The 16,815-nt window shown below is 44.3% G+C and overlaps 3 protein-coding genes across 7 annotated transcripts; 2 read left to right on the top strand and 1 right to left on the bottom strand.

Annotated features, from left to right (window-relative positions):
• Positions 1-173: 173 nt before the first annotated feature.
• LOC134077740 (WAS/WASL-interacting protein family member 1-like) lies at positions 174-4,686 on the top strand. Of its 2 annotated transcripts, none has more exons than XM_062533382.1 (8): positions 174-193; positions 1,536-1,605; positions 1,959-2,088; positions 2,763-2,882; positions 2,992-3,534; positions 3,633-3,737; positions 4,219-4,332; positions 4,501-4,686. In XM_062533382.1, exons 2-8 carry the CDS (start codon positions 1,561-1,563, stop codon positions 4,545-4,547), a joined length of 1,104 nt encoding a protein of 367 aa, XP_062389366.1. In that variant the 5' UTR covers positions 174-193; positions 1,536-1,560; the 3' UTR covers positions 4,548-4,686. The 2 variants fall into 2 exon arrangements, with proteins under 2 accessions (XP_062389366.1, XP_062389364.1); XM_062533380.1 differs by having other exon boundaries at positions 3,630-3,737.
• Positions 4,687-5,238: 552 nt separating this feature from the next.
• gpr155a (G protein-coupled receptor 155a) lies at positions 5,239-13,225 on the top strand. Of its 4 annotated transcripts, none has more exons than XM_062533837.1 (16): positions 5,239-5,531; positions 5,881-6,335; positions 6,677-7,079; positions 7,333-7,501; positions 7,650-7,805; positions 8,472-8,555; positions 8,708-8,828; positions 9,108-9,192; positions 9,284-9,374; positions 9,472-9,667; positions 10,188-10,265; positions 10,978-11,108; positions 11,274-11,369; positions 11,471-11,535; positions 11,687-11,824; positions 12,214-13,225. In XM_062533837.1, exons 2-16 carry the CDS (start codon positions 5,909-5,911, stop codon positions 12,470-12,472), a joined length of 2,499 nt encoding a protein of 832 aa, XP_062389821.1. In that variant the 5' UTR covers positions 5,239-5,531; positions 5,881-5,908; the 3' UTR covers positions 12,473-13,225. The 4 variants fall into 4 exon arrangements, with proteins under 4 accessions (XP_062389821.1, XP_062389822.1, XP_062389820.1 ...); XM_062533838.1 differs by having other exon boundaries at positions 5,239-5,535; XM_062533836.1 differs by having other exon boundaries at positions 5,239-5,663.
• Positions 13,226-13,719: 494 nt separating this feature from the next.
• On the bottom strand, positions 13,720-16,677 carry scrn3 (secernin 3). The gene is made up of 8 exons (XM_062533835.1): positions 16,604-16,677; positions 16,246-16,402; positions 15,967-16,148; positions 15,577-15,776; positions 15,266-15,478; positions 14,574-14,736; positions 14,281-14,461; positions 13,720-14,128 (listed from the first exon to the last, which is right to left on the bottom strand). Exons 1-8 carry the CDS (start codon positions 16,612-16,614, stop codon positions 13,967-13,969), a joined length of 1,269 nt encoding a protein of 422 aa, XP_062389819.1. The 5' UTR covers positions 16,615-16,677; the 3' UTR covers positions 13,720-13,966.
• Positions 16,678-16,815: the final 138 nt, after the last annotated feature.

Here is a 16,815-nt window from a genome sequence, read left to right as displayed (position 1 = left end):
TGAATGTGCTGTATGAAAACTGTCTAAAACTGATGCACCACAAGTGTATCTAAGATGGCTGGTGAATGCGGTGTGACTCACAAGAGGCACAGTCATGCCCGTGTGACAGCAAGAGCCGTGTCTGGAAACTCTGATTGACCTCGTCACACTTCAAGAATTGCTCAACACTGAAGGTGTCTTCTTAGATGTGAGGGTAAGTATTTGCATGGATCTTTGTCTGCTTTATTTGTAAAGAGGCTCTAACAATGATGGAGTTGTCACTTTGCGCTTTTTTTTTTTTTTTTGAAGGAATGATGCCATAGCAACGTCTTTTGTGAACTGAGTGTTTGCATAAGAGGACATTGAACTTGGCCTATAAAAGAGTTATTGATGACAGCTGGCCTCTGATGTTAATGTATTGTGGGTTTTTTTGTGTCTTTTTGCATAATTATCTGTGTACATCTCATGTACATGTATGTGGGTTGTGTGGTAAATACTAAGCTATAGCAAATCAATACTTATTGTGCATCATGTATTGATATTTTTGTTGAATATATGCATTCTCTTGAACACATGTATTCTCATTCCATACTCTGTTTGAATGGAGGTTTCAGAGTAGGCTAAACACATGTTCAGGCATTGGAGGTGGAGAGGGCTTTGTTTTGAGTGCCTCGGTCTATATAAAGTCCGTAGATTAACTCAGTACATGGGTCTGGTATTGAAGGTATTTGAAACGCTTTTTTATGATGTGCAGGGGGTGTGAGTCCTAAAATGGCGTGAGTGCATCTCCTGCTCTATGAACGGTATTCACAGAGAATTGAAATGCATTGAGGCTGGTGTGCAACTTACTTCATAACTTTAGAATTAATTCGTTTCTGAAGGGGGAAGCATGTCCCTCTGGGAGATCCATTCAGAGTTATGTATTTTTAAAAATATCGTACAGGATGTGTGAAAAGAGGGCCCTGTGACTAATTATCTGGTGAGAATGTGAAGTGAACCCTCCACATGGGAGAGGTATTCAGTGGCTTTTAATAAAACAGGAGAGGGGTGTCAGAGTAAAGTTGTGTGGCGTGATGAAAGCCAGACTGGACTTGAACACAGACAGCTGGCCTGTAAGGGGTACAGGGGGAAGGCAGGGGGAAGGGGGGCAGGTACTGAGGAGGTGTGTGAGGGTTGTTCTAGGTTGTAAGTCTTCCTTCCTGTTGAGCTGTTATGCCTGCTGTGGTTTCAGCCTGTGCTTACCTCTCTGTTTCATACTCTCATCTTGCACCAATTCAACAGAATAACATCAGCTTGGTAAAAATCATATTGCCTTTGCTAAGCTGTTATCATAAATGGTGAATTAATCTGTCCCAAGCATATTGATTAAACCATCTGGTTATCACATACACGTACAACAGACATTCAGTGCATACAATGCACTTGGACAGGTCAATAATGCAGTCGTAGAGAGCATGTCATATTTATTCATGATAGATTTAAGATATGAGGATGCTACCATAACTGCTAACCCACAGTATGCATGTGTTCTTTCCAATCTGACTGTGACAGAACAGTGTGGTCAGGGAGGTCTGAGAAAAGATGCCCGTCCCGCCTCCACCTCCTCCTCCCCCCACGCTTGCCTTGGTAAGCTACAGCAATACGGTCTCCTTTTTACACACTCATTTACACTCACCAAGTTAACACACGCTTTTACATAGCTACACTAAATGAGGTTTAACATACCAACAAAAAGCAGGTGTGATACCTTTTATAATACATCATGTGTTAATCTGTATCCCTTTAAGTAAACAATCTATTTCAAGTAATGATATAAATACAGACCACAGAGAGGATCCCAGGGCACACACAAAACAGACTGAACGTTTACTCTAAGATAGTCTGGTTAGAACCAACTCTTCAGAGACATCTGGTGGTGAGAATGGCGACAGCTGCCATAAATCACGGACTGACTGCCTTTGTTATGTGGCTGACTACAGGCCAACACAGAGAAACCCTCACTGAACAAGTCGCAGCAGCGAGGGAGAAATGCTCTGCTATCAGACATATCAAAGGGAAAACGCCTCAAGAAAGCTATCACTAATGACAGAAGTACTCCAGTTCTTGATAGTAAGTCAAACATGCCCTTTTTGTCTCCCTCTTAGGCTTTCAGACTATGCCTTACTTTCCTGTTAATGAATACCACTACATTTTAAACATCGTTAGATCTTAAACTGACTCAGTTTTTCTTTCAGCATTAATCATTATAGGGGGCTAGTTTAATATTTCAGAATAGCATTCTCTTTTCATCACCAGCAGCGGCTGAAGTTGTAATGAACCAGCGGCATACAGTTTGGTCTACGCTGTGACCTTCAAATGTTTTAATCTCGCTACTTTGACATCACATTTGCGTTTGCTACTTATGGTCACCACAAAAAGGCACTATGAAAACTGTATGTGCAGACTAATAAAATCAGTGTAGCCCTGTTATCCAGTGTGTGTGTGTGTGTGTGTGTGTGTGTGTGTGTGTGTGTGTGTGTGTGTGTGTGTGTGTGTGTGTATGTATTGCAGACAGCTAGTAAGAGTGGAACTGACAGCCTCCCACAGTGTTGGCCTTTACCTGCTTGTGCGCTCCAGTGTGTGGCCCACATGGTGGGCAGGCATGTCAGGGCCTGAGCCCTCTCTCCTCTGTGTGTGTGTGTGTGTGTGTGTGTGTGTGTGTGTGTGTGTGTGTGTGTGTGTGTGTGTGTGTGTGTGTGTGTGTGTGTGTGTGTGTGTGTGTGTGTGTGTGTGTGTGTGTGCAGAGGCCACAGGAGGGTCCGTCGCAAGACAGGATCAAGTTGGCACCTTCAGCCCAGGGACTGCCCAGCAGAGACTACAGCACAGATATGTGCCCAAACAGTCTGTGAACAACAAAGACAATGGTAATCAAATGCATCAAGTGTACAGTATGGCCTTGTTATTATGGCTGCACACACATTCATGTTAAAACAATGAATAAAACTATATGATTCTGTGTGTGTGGACCAATAGGAAGGGACACCCTCTCTGTGTGTAAAATCTCCAGACCAGCTCTCGGTGGCCTTCAGACCAGACTACCTCTGCCACTACCTCCAGGAGTCTGCCCAACACCTCTACTATCCACCCCCCAATCTCCCTCCCTGCCTGCCAGACACCCAGGCCTTCCACTTCCCAGAGCCCAGAACTCTCTCCATCCTCCTCCACTTCCTAACACTAGTCGTCCTCCACTACCCAGATTCCTCAGTGTTCCTGCTGAGTGCTGCCCTCTGCTGGCAGCCAAGGAGAAAAAGCCCTCTCGCCTTCCACAATGGCCTCCACAGCCACAGCCACAGCCACCCGCTCTGCCCTTTAAGCCTGCTAACTCCACTGGGTGCCAAGCTATCACTCACAAAGCCAACCTGCCTCCTCTTCCCTGCCTGGCCCGGGAGCAAAACAACTCCCCAAGACCCCCCAAGAAGAGCCAGTCCTTTGCTGGATATGACCGCCCTCCTCCGGTGCGGTCTCGGCCCCTGCCACCTCTACCCAATGAGAAAACTCTACCCGATGACCGCTTAGGTGGGCACTGTTCAGAAAATCACGTAAATTACTTTATCATTGAATTGTATCTGGAAGGGATGTTGAACTAACAATATTCTTTCTCCATCCAAAAGAAGCCATCTCAGGTCCACCTCTCCCTCCTAACAAGCCAACCCTTAAAAGTCTGCATCCATTACCCGCCATTGAAAATAGTGCTATCAACGTCAATGACCTTACCACAGGTACAATACTGTACTGATCACATCTGACAAGAGTGGTGCCAACATGGACACTTAATATAATACATTGCATAAAACAGTATATTGACCGATACATCCCAATCATATTCACTCCAACTGCTTGAAAAAAAGATGAAAAGGCATGCTCAGTAATTTACGGTGTTGTCACAATAATGTCCATGCCATGCCCTCTGTAGCCTGTAAAGGTTTTCTTTCATAGGCATCCCTGCTAACAGCAAAAAGGATCTTTGGTGTGCTGCCATAACTGAAAACATTTAGCTTACCCCTATAGTTTCAGGCACTCTTAAAACAAATCTGTTGAAGATAACACAACTAGTTTTGTACAACTAGTACTTTAAACACATGTCTGTGTCCAGATAGAGACAACAAAGTTAGTCTTGTTTCTTGCACATTTGTTGTAAGGGTGTGTTTATATGTTATGTCTACAGTTCAGTAAATATCTGTCCACATGTTTGTATCACAGATGTGTGGGAGAACAGGTTCACCTTCCACCCAGTGATGGATTTCCCTCTCCCTGAGGTATATGTTCCTGGACGCAAGACCTACCCCAGCAGTCTTGTCAAAAGATATGCAAAAGGTGCTCTTTATTTTTTCACATGACTTTATAATTACTGAAATCCGGGCTAACTTCCCATAGCACATATAGCCATGGACTGAAATTGAACTAGCCTTCATCTGCTTTGTAACTTTTTTTTTTTTAAGAAACGGTGTCTTGGTCTGACTTCTCTTTTTTGTTCTTTTGTAGGGAAAAGAGAGAGAGGGTCTCCTCCTCTAGCTCCAGTTATAAGATGAAGTTATGTATTTTTAAAATGTGCATTATTTTGGGTTTTATTCCTTCATTACTACATCTTGTACATGTTGACAAACAAAACATTGTAGTGTTTTTCCAAATGATTGATTAAAATTGATCTCAATTTGTACATTATTTCCATTTAGTCCATCCAATTAGATCTTTGACACAGCATATTTACATTAAAGGTGTATACAAGTGAATGCAATTTGAGTTTCTTGAAAAAGAAAGTAGCCTTCAAAAAAGTGTTTGTTTGTTTATGTATTTATTTTTCGCAAAATAGAGTGATGTTTGGGGTGCCATGTCAGAATAGTTCATTTGGGATTTAATGATGCCTGCAGCCTACTAGTACTTACAAGCCTGACCCCTGGCAGCCATTCTTGGAACAACATGTGTGAATCTCACACTTAGATTGCGTAAAATTTGCGCAATGCAGAGATTCAGTATGAAACTTGTGTGATGTGGTGCAGTAGCTTTTAATACAGACATCATTCGTGGATGAGTGTCACTCATGTAAGTTTTACTCATGTGAATGATTGAAACTTGGAAGCTATTGATCCGATCCTGTTCCAATATGTCTAGTTTGTTTACTGCGTGAGAGGGGCAGATGGGGTTGAAGGCTTTCTCCCACGGTAGTCCCGCCTACTGTCGCAGTTGATTGGCGAACTTCAGGACACTCTACTGAACTTGACTTGTGTGTTGTAACCGCTAACAGTTTACTCTGGGACCATGGGGTCCAAGTTAATAGCAAATGCGCACGTTTCCAGGAACCCAATTAAGCAAAGGCTTTACACAAGAACACAGGCAGAACACAAGGGAAAAACTGTTGTTGACTTGTAGTTGAAGCAATGGTAACTAAAACATTTAGGGTACCGTTAGGTTAGACAGCATAGTGCGGCAACCACAGACTATGATATTTTCTACAGAGCATACTACGTGAAAGATTTTCACGCAATGGACGAAAGTGAATCGTTAGTCTTCTAAAGGTTGGTAAGGATCATGTATACTTTCTGTCTTCAAAATCTTCTACGATTTCAGCTCTGTTAGCTTTCGAGAGCTAGCTGGTTCGCTAATGTAGCCAGCCAACCTGTCAAAGTCAAGTGTCGAAGACATTTTAAGTAAGTTAACGTTACGTTTATTATTGAAAGATTAGTTAGCTAACACTTACCATGTACGACATTATTGAGTATGCAGGCATACAGAACTTATATTCGGCCTGTGTTACAGTCAAGTCGAATAATTACATTAATTTACTCGTGGAGAAATTATCGTTCTGGAAATGAGCTTCCGCCCTGTGTAGACCACTGGTGATTCTTATGACTGTGTTTCCTCTAGCCAATGTGGGAAGCTCTAAACTGCTACAATGGATGACACTTCAGCCTCTTCTCTTACACTGAACCTGTCAACGGGCAACTATGCCACTTCTACTTCAGGAGCTATGTCTATCGACAAGCTGCTACCAGCGCTCCTGGAGTGCTTTGGCATCATTCTTTGTGGATACATCGCTGGACGGGCCAACATTATCACATCCACTCAAGCCAAAGGACTTGGCAACTTTGTGTCAAAGTTTGCCCTCCCCGCTCTACTTTTTAAAAACATGGTGTTGCTGGACTTTGGCGATGTCATCTGGCCATTTCTCTGGAGCATTCTCATAGCCAAAGTATCCGTATTTGTCGTTGTGTGCGTTTTGACCCTGCTTGTTGCCAGTCGTGACACTCGTTTTTCGAAGGCTGGTTTGTTTTCCATCTTTGCCACCCAAAGCAATGATTTCGCCCTGGGATATCCCATTGGTAAGTGATGTGATTGCGTAATTTGAATAATGGTTAAAGATTTACTTTCTGGTTTAAGTGTCGTTCCAATGTCTCCAAGTATAAATGAAGAGCTGTTTTCCAAAACGCTATAAATCCATTTTTTTTTTTAAAGCATCAATAAGTCGTTATTTAATTGTGCAGTTAAGTGCAGTTGTGTTGTTTTGAAAAATATAAAGCCCGTTAAAATAAAAATACAGTTGAGGTTAAGCAGGAAAACACTTGTACATACGTCTATGGCCTGAGGGAGTTTGAGTTATTTACTTCTTTGTTTGTGTGTGTGTGCGTGTGTGTGTGTCTATATCCTCCTCACCTGACTGAAGTCGAAGCTCTGTATAGGAACACTCACCCCGAGTACCTTCAGTACATCTACCTGGTGGCGCCGGTGTCCCTGGTTCTCCTTAACCCCGTGGGCTTTGCCCTCTGCGAGGTGCAGAAGTGGCAGAGCAGCCGTGAGCAGCCTCCAGGAGGCAAGCTCCGGGTGGTGGGCACCGTGGCACTGCAGGTGGTGAGGAACCCCATCGTCTTCATGGTGGTGGTGGGGCTGGCCGCGCACTTCCTGCTAGGCCAGAGGATCCCCCCGTTCATGGAACAGTTTGTGGACGGCCTGGCCAACTCTTTCGGAGGGGCGGCCCTCTTCTACCTGGGCCTGACCATGGTGGGCCAGATGAGGAAGCTGACCAGGTCCACAGTGGTTGCACTGATTCTCCTCATCACAGCCAAACTGTAAGTGCTCTGTGCAGTCTGGTGTCCATTGGCAACAAACATTTACATTCTTGTTGGAAAGACACAGGCCTTAAGTTGTGAATATGTCAAGTTGTTATGTGTGTTGAATCAGCATGTTGAGTCTTGTTTTAGGCATGTGACCACTGTCTCAGACCGTTATTGAGTCTTAACGCAGGGTGTAATTTCCGTAACGGCTGCAATTTTGCGGGTGCGCTAATCCGGCTGACATCATGTCCCGTGATCTCCTCCACAGGCTGGTGATGCCTCTGGTGTGCAGGGACATGGTGGAGCTGCTGGACACGGGCAACACGAGCGCGCTCAACCATTCCAGCATCTCCAACTACGCCTTCCTCTATGGCGTCTTCCCCACCGCCCCCAGCGTGGCCATCTACGCAGCTCACTACAACATGGAGCTGGAAGTGGTGCGTGTTGGTGGTGGTTGTTTACGTTGAATGAAAACAGATCTAGGCTGTTCCATAAAACGCATTGCTAGCTCCTTATTGAGGTTGAGTGCTTACCGTAATCATGATGATTACCATTCTGATTTGATGTGTACCATGCTTCTCCTAGGTCACCTCAGGGATGGTCATTAGCACCTTTCTGTCAGCGCCAATCATGTATGCGTCTGCCTGGCTTCTCACCATTCCCACCATGGACCCGAGGTCTTCAGTGGCAGCTCTGCAGACCATCAGCTTCAACATCAGCGTCATAGGGTTAATTGCACTAGTGAGTTCTTCTCCCACTCTTCTTATTGTCTTATTATCCCTGGCCCTTGGTGGCAGGAACTATGTCGAAGACGTGTGTGTTTAGCTTTGCACTATGTGGTTTTGGAGAAGGAACTGTCAAAGGTGAATGCTTTGTGGTGCGTGCACAAAAACAGGATCTGAAACTAGACCAGTTCTAGCAGCTATTTTCGATGAAATGTAAAGATACTAAGGTAGTCCAAGAACCAGTGGCCACTAACCTGTTTGATTTATCTGTTCAAGTGATCACCAAAGCTGTCATTGTTATTCATGGAAAGAATAGTCAAGGCTAGTAAATATGTTTCCGTATGAGAGCGTATCAGAGTGTAGGTTCATTTCTTTACCGCATAGCTCAAGATGTCCCAGACTTCCTTCCTCATACTGAATAGTCTACATTTCTCAGTACAGGGAAGGAAACCAGCAACTTAAGTTGATGCAATATTGTTATTGCAACAATAGCAAACATGTTTAGGCCCATAACGTCATACACAAGAACACGTGAATGTCTTTCATGTTTGTGCAGTGGGTGTGACCATTGTCAAACGCAACTAATGTTACTAATGAGACAAGAAGTAATTGTATCATCATGATGCTAATGAACAAGATAACAATGTGAAATACTAAACCATTGCCTACTTTTCTTTTGCAGGTGTGGACAATCACGGTCATGTTCCTCAGTAAGAAGTTCAAGAGGTTGCCGCATTTTTTTACTGTGAACCTTTTAATAGCACAGGCAAGTTCTTTGCTACAGTTCATTTCACATGAATCTCCAATGGCCACATGAGATATGTAATACCCTGGTGTTGTGTCTGTTCCTAACGGGCTACTGTGATACATTGTCTGTTTGTCATTGACCTAACACATTATCTGCCCTTCCTCTCGTAGCTTTTAGTTAGTGTTGGCATGATAACTTGGAATTTCACTGTGGTACAAGGCGGCTTCCTTGGGCAGGTATTGACCTTCACCCTTCTGTATGGATCTCTCTACAGCACGTATGTGTGGCCAGGTAACTTGTGCATGACTCATTCTTATTGTCTCTCGTCAAATTAAAAACACTTCCCTGTTTTTGTCCATTTGCTTCCTTGAAAGTTGAAATTGTTATTATTCTCTCATTAGTTTTGGTCAAACTAGGTTTTCGAAGTAGTGACTTTGATTGAAATAGTCTCAAATTGTTAAACAGCATTTCTCCCAATTTCTTAGTCTCATCATGTGCTCCATTGTCTGAGGTTTCTGCATGGCATCAGCATTCAGTCTTTCCTGCATCTGTTCCGGTGTTGTGTTTCAGGTCTGATAGCCCTCTCGCTCCTGTTTATCAGAAGGAAGGGGGAGCTGAAGATCAGTCCCGGGTTTGTGGTCATCGCTGGCTGGGGGTGAGCTCAGAGTAAATTCCCTTATGGCATGCGATGTGTGAGCCTCCTGAAATGACCCTGTCTCTAAAACCCAGCTCTCTTTCCCCCACAGCGTTCCCTGTCTGGTGGTGAGTGTTCTCCTCATCTCTGGCCAGTGGTCACCTGACACCATCGACTCGGCCTTCTTCTACGGAACATCTCAGGTGATTTAAATCATGCAGCGTACATAGAGAACAAGGAGTACTGAGGATAAAGTCGATCTTTTGGTCATTTTCATATTTCTCTCTTGCTCTCTGCTAGATCATCAGTACAGCTGTGGTGCTCCTCTGCAGTATTGTGCTGGTGGGGGGCTCCCTCATCGCCCTGAGCCGGGACTACCGCACCCAGCAGCAGGGCACCCCGCCGGGCACCAGCGAGGACGTGCAGCCCCTGGGGGAGCCGGAGGACCAGAATGCACCGCTGGAGCCGACCCCCTCAGTGGGGAGCAACAACAGAGGTACGGCAGTGAGAGCCCTGAGCACAGACACACCTGAGGGGCCGGTGAGGTGGTGAAAATGCTAGTTTTGTTTGGCCTTTTGACAGATGTGTAGAAAGGTAAATAATGCAACCCTGACTTCCTCCTATCACATGTCTCCGCAGTCTAGCATGTTCCCTATGTCCTCATTTTCGATCATCAGACACACCAGGGTTATCAGGATTATCAGGGTTATGCATGGTGCATTTCTATTTAAAGGACATACTGCACCTAAAAAAGTAATGTTTGACTGATGTAAACAATGATTTATGATCTAGTGATCATGTGTCCCTGTCACATTATCATGTTTATTTGGAGACTATAAATAGCAGCACAGATTATGGAACAAATTATCTATTGAAATGACCTAGCGACTCAAGTGACCGTGTTTCACTAGTTTTTTTGAATCTGTGTTGATGACTGTGAGCTCTGAAAGTCCTTTAAAGAGGACTTTGTTTTTGTGGTAATGGATGATAAGACCCTCCGTGCTCTCTTTGTCCAGAGTGCCAGATGTGTGACTGCGTTGCCCCACAGCCCATGCCTGATATGATTGTCAGCACTAACATGGTCGACCAGCACGGTAAGTGTAGCTATGTTAGTAAGCCATTGTGCTTTAATCTTTTACTGTGAACTTTCAAATGATGGCTGAACTTCTATAACCTTCTATAAACCTTACCCAAACCAGCTTTATTGGGTAGTATACAGTGTTATGAGCTAATTCATTTATTACGGTCAATGCATTTAGGATAATATCCTCAAGTACAAGGTACAGTACATTTTATAGCACAGATATTTGTGTTGGCTCGAGCACACACACACATTACACAATCAAGTTGAAAGTAAAACAATGTAGGAATCTCTATTCATTCATTTTCAACATACTGGGTGCCCCTTTACTGCTGTGGGGCACCCCATTGGTCTGATGGAGAAGCTCATACAATGGCAGGCATGCTGGACACGCATCAGCGATGTCAGAGACCTCATTGCACTGTAAGACAATGAAGCATCTAAACAAGTCTCAAAACTAGGGAAAATAGCTACATTGTGTCGCTTTAATGAAATGTAGTTTTGAAACAGTTTTGCACATGCATGTTTTAGAGGACTTTTGGATTTTACATGTTGTTTGTGTGGAGTCACCGGTTCTGATAGAGCTGGTGGAGATGAGACATGAAAAAAACACTTAAATGGCATTTCCTAAGGAGTGTGAACAATTTAAAGAGTAAAAGGAAGAGCCACTGGCTTCTCTCTCCAGTTGGTCCTGAGGCTGATGACTGCCCTGTGCTCCTGTTCAGGTGTGTGTGCCAGGGGCTGCGAGTCGTCTCGCTGTCTGCTGGTGCAGGAGGAGGAGAAGCGCAAGGACTCCGACACTCAGCTGGCTCGCCATGTGCTGCTCTGCCTGCTGCTGCTGGTCAGCCTGTTGGCGGTGAGTAAACCTCTCTCTTTCTTTCTCTCTCTCTCTCACACACACACACACACACACACACACACACACACACACACACACACACACACACACACACACACACACACACACACACACACACACAGTCACTCTCTCTCAATAACACAACTCTATTTCTGCCTGTAGAACCTTTCTAGCTGCCTCTGGTGGCTCTTCAACCAGGTCCCTGGGAGACTCTACCTGGAGCTGCAGTTCTTCTGTGCCATCCTCAACTATGGACAGGTAATCGTCAAGCAGCGTCTTCTGGATTTCAGCTGCTTTATAGTAATGGTTGGATACAACTGTGGTATATTTATGCTAATGGAGTTTTTGTGTGTTGACAGGGTTTCATATCTTTTGGACTTTTTGGTCTCGATAAAAATTTGATTATCATTCCGTTCAAAAAGAGGTAAGATCTATTTTCCTTTTTAGATGTTATAATAAGGTTCAAAGCACCATTGTCATACAGGACTATAGGCATTTTACCACTGACATGCTCCTGACATTTGTGTCTGTGTGTGTGTGTGTGTGTGTGTGTGTGTGTGTGTGTGTGTGTGTAGGGTAGCCAGACTGTGGCAAGGTAGAGGAGCCGTAGAGGACCCCCCTGCCAGTGTCTCTGAGGAGATCCAGCTCACGTGCACACAGTTCATCAAGTACCATCAGGAGCAGTGCATCCAGGACATCGTCCAGAAGAAGAGGTGAGCGCACACAATACACAACACATACAACTCCGTATCCTTTCTTAAAAAAATACATTTTACCAGCAATTAAAGGGTACCACATTAGAGATGATGTCTGCAAACATTCAGTCAAAACACTGTTGTTGTTGTTGTTGTTGTTGTTGTGCACATACACTGATCAAACAGCATGGGGACCATGAGCTGAATTTGAATTTTTTTTGGATTAGAATCACCAATCACAGACTGATCCTGTTAGATCCTTTAAACTTTGCCTAACTCTATTCTATTATATCTCTCTCTCTCTGTCTCTCTCTCTCTCCGTCACACACACGCACACACACCTACACACACACACACACACACACACACACACACACACTCCTGTTGTGTCCCCCTGGGTCTCTCAGGTGTGGTGAGCGGCGTGTGGTCAGCACGTTCGTGGGCAGTGCGCTGGTGGAGTGGCTGGTGCGGGTGGGGCTGGCGAGGGACCGCGGGGAGGCGCTGCTCTACGGCTCTCGGCTGCACCAGGGCGGCGTGCTGGAGCACATCACCCACGACCAGAGCTTCCAGGACGACGACCTGCACTACCGCTTCACAGAGAGCCCGGGGCCCGCCAGCCAGCGAGCCAACGGCACTCCCGACACATACAGAGAGGACGGAGATTGACCAGGTTGAGGCAGAGATATGATTTTAAGATTGCTGCTATACTACTGACATACTACCTAATCATGTGCATGTTCATAGGTAACATGCAGTTACACAACTCAGAGGAAAGTCAGAGTGTGTGTTCCTCTTTTGCTGTTAAGTGCATGATGAACAGAAAGGAAATGTAAGCAAATGATCATAAAGATCATTAATACACATGCCTACACTCCATAACGCAGCACTGCCTACAGCCTTTGAGATTATTTGCTTGGAATGGAATGCATTTGCCTTTCAATTCTAAACACTGTTTTAAATTAAACACATTCTAGATGAGATTGTAGCTACAGCGTTACTTAAATTAAAAAAATCACTCATATTTGTATATACAATGAAACAAATAGTTTGGATGATAATGGCAAGTTATTCAGGATTGGTAATGTCTATTGACGTAAACTGTCAGTCATTTTGATGACTTTGTTTGGATACATTTCAGCCATCAGTATTTCATTTAACTGTGTCATATTTTTTGTAGTATTGTCTTGGGAAATGAGGGTTTATAACAAATAGTGTTAATGCAACTGCCATACTGTTCCAGCCAGAGCTGTTTGCAATCCTTGATGGCACTTTTTCTCTGATGAGGCAGCATGATGAATGTAACAATGCCTACAGTCCCAGTGGAATGTCTTGAACTGTAGACATCTGCTCACTGACTAGCCTGTAAATCCTTAGTTGTCATGTCTGTGAGAGTTAATAAAAATGTTTTATTAACCCTGATCCCCAGCCTCTCTGTAACCTCCTCAATGCCCAATAGAATGAAATCACTATGCTCATGTTAGCGGGTTTAAGGTAGTAGTGGATGGATATGCATGTTAGCGGGTATAATAGTTATGTAGTGGATGCATGGTGTCATATTGGAGTTTCTAAAACGGACAGTTCCGGTCCTTGATTGTGATTGGCTGAATCGCGTTCGATGCCGTTGTAAATATCATGATAAACTCACACCTTGACCGCATTTCGTTCTATAGTAATGCGCTACCACAAAACTAGCACAGTCGTGCCTAACAACGCCCCTTAGCTGTTCGATTATACAGTATAACCCACGGCCTCTCGGAGCTTATTGCTTAATTGTTAGACCACCCTCCTGTTCTTACAACAATGACTTCAACCTTATGACAATGACTCCATCTCAGTCTGACATGTTGAGTTTTTTTTTGTGTTCTCAATTCTATTAAGACTAAGGGCAACTAGAAGCTCAAACATGCCACCACGAAGGTAAAAACCTTTATTTTCTGCAGATTTCACAGCAATCTCCACAGTCATGTTAGAGTATTGAATTACAGGATCTAGTAAACCTAAGCACATTTAACACATTGACATTTGTGACTCAATTTTTTTTCTCATCTGAAGTGCAACACTATTATTGCTCTCTGCATTTCATGAATGTTTTTCAATTTAAAGTGCAATTTTAAGACCGATCACAGTCCTAAGGGACAGCATGACCCAGAACAACACAATTTAACTTTTACTGTACACCTTCATCTCCTCCTCAACAGTGTCTGTAAAAAGATTGACGACTGTTGTGGCATCCCCCACTCCTGCTTTTAGATACGTCTCCATCTTCTCCATCTTGGCCTTCTCCAGCTCTCTCATGTTCTGCATGATCTTCTGCCCCCTCTCCTGTGTGGTGGGAAGGGAGCAAACGCCACAGGCATCATGAGTATAACAGCACTCTCAAACCTCCACTGTTAGTGTGTTTGTGCATTCACCGTATAGGCGTGAGTGTACAGAGTGTGTGTGTGCACCATCTGGTAACCTGAGGAGACACATACCCCGGTGCTGTCGATGATGGCGGCCACCACTTCATGCTTGAGGAACAGCGGGTGTTTGCGGTCAGGTTTGGTCTGGAAGCGAGGTTTCTTCTTCACCGGGTCGTCCTCTCCGTAGCAGGGAGAACAGGTGGGCTTCAGCTGCTTGATGTCATTCACAAAGATGAATGGCTTGAACACAGACCTGGAGATAAAACACAGACAAGACTGACTGTGTGTACAACTCTGCATAGTTATACATATATCACATCACATCACACTGAGACAGAGGTGACGAAGGGATAAGCAGGTGGTACCTTTCAGGGTCAGGGGTGCCAGTGAGGTAGTGGATTCCCGGCAGACTGGGATCCTGAGGAACCACTGACACCATACTCCCCGTGCTCAAGAACATGCCCTCCATGTTGATTCCACTCTCTTTGTCTCTCAGGATGTCCATCATAGTCTCAGTGTTGATCCGTCCTGTTTTAGCACCAAACACAGTGTTGTGTTCGAGCAAATATATGACGAGCAAATCATACAGAACCAACAGTATATAATCATTATACAGAACAGTTATTATTTATGTAAAATGACTTAATATTGTCTTAATTTAATGTTCTAAGCATAAGTATTTTTTAACTCTATGTTCTAACTACGCAATAACAGTCTTATGAATAAGACCAACTATTCTGTTGTCTAATATAGTAGCTGGGAAGTTTTGCATTTTTATCAACTCCACTGTAGTCTCTACAGTATTTACTACAGTGTTTATTAAGTATTTGTTAAGCATTTTGCCTGTATTTAGATAGGACAGTGAAGATCAACAGGAAACGAGAGAGAGAGAGAGAGAGAGAGAGAGAGAGAGAGAGAGAGAGAGAGAGAGAGAGAGAGAGAGAGAGAGAGAGAGAGAGAGAGAGAGGGTGGGACCGGAAAATGACCCCTAATGCGCACTTGAACCCAGACATGCGCCACAGTGTCCCTCAAGTCTCTACGGTCTTGACGACATTACCGCTGTTTTTCTCCAGAAGTCTCTTTCCTTCACAGTAGCGGCTCCCAGAGGCCTCCAGACGGGAAGTGGTCACAAAGGAATAAACTCCAGTGAAGTCGAACTCAGACTTCCCATCCCACCAACCCTGGCTCTTGGCATACTCCCTCATTCCGGGATGCTCCTTGTCTATTTTAGTTGTTATGGAATACTGATTGGAGATATTTCTGTATCCCCCTTTGGAAAAACAGACAGGAAGAGGAAGAAAAGGACACTTAAAAAGCCAGAAGGTGATGACTGCTGGGAGTGGGATATTATTAAATTTCCTCTCTTACCCTCCACTTTCTCTGCTGCCCAATATTTCCCAGCAGTCTCCAGCACCCAGGCCTCAGTCCGGTCGGAGATCAGGAAGCTGTTGTGGTAGGTGAAACCACACTGGTCCTCCATGCAGTTTCCTCCTTGGCCGTATTTCTCCAGCAGCTCTGCGATGATATCCACAGCCTTAACAGCGGTGTCTGCCCTCTCCAGACCCAGCCTGAGAATATAGAAAACAGGAGTCGCTCTTGATGTCCAACATCCGTCATCATGTTACGCAGCTGTTGCGATTGTGTGTAGCCTAGTAAAACTAGTAGGCTTTGTTAGTTAGAATGTAAATATACGTGCCAAAGATCTGAGACCATTGAAGTAATGATTTAGATGATGTGAGATCAGATGCGAATGCTCACCTCACCAGATCCATGCCCAGCAATGCCTCATCATCATCTGCACTCTCCCGTCCCCATACGGCCTCATTTCCGATGCAGACCTGGTGCTCATTGGCTCCCATTTCTGCTCCCCAAAGCCATGCTGGCCTGCTCAGAACCACTGCATATGTTTGAGAGGCTTGCTCAATCTCAATGTATGTGCACTAAGGGAAAACAGAGACAGAAAGCATTGCACTGCAGAGATAAACCTTAATATTATGAAAAAACTGAGATGAGATGCATTTCCACTGGAGTGGCTACCTCCACTTTTTCTCCAGGGCCATAATCCTTGGCTGGAAAGTACACAACCTCTTGGACCTCATCACAGGGTCTGTCTGAGTTTTTCCCAAAAATGATGCGTTGACCCTCTGTGGATGGAGGCAGAGCCACGAACGTGTCACAAGAGCATGGATGCATCCTAAAGAATAACACAAAACAGCTGGGTCATCAAATTACATAATCTTGTCTGCATAGTACCATGTCAGCGATACAAATATAACACACACAGCGCCCACAGACGATCGAAAAGCTCATAAAGCTTATAGGCTAGTTGGCATCTGCTTCTGACTGCAAGTCAACACCATTTATTAGATGAAATCCTGCATTGCAATCCTCCTACCTTGTAGACATCCAATAAAGCCGTAAGTCTCACTTTCTATTCATGTCATTCTGCTGGCTGTTTCCAAATGTTATGGGGCAAAGGTCAGTTTACGAACGCAGTCAGCAGCACTAAAATCATCTACATTCACCTCTACTACTGGATTTCATTACACACTGCCACTCCATGATATATAAAGATCGCACAAAGAAACCACTTTTATGCGTCCCTGC

The sequence above is a fragment of the Sardina pilchardus genome, chromosome 4 (genome assembly GCF_963854185.1).
Source record: "Sardina pilchardus chromosome 4, fSarPil1.1, whole genome shotgun sequence".
In the NCBI taxonomy this organism is placed as follows: Eukaryota; Metazoa; Chordata; class Actinopteri; order Clupeiformes; family Clupeidae; genus Sardina; species Sardina pilchardus.
The sequence above is the reverse complement of the archived record's forward strand: the minus strand, read 5'-3'. Positions and strand labels throughout refer to the sequence as shown.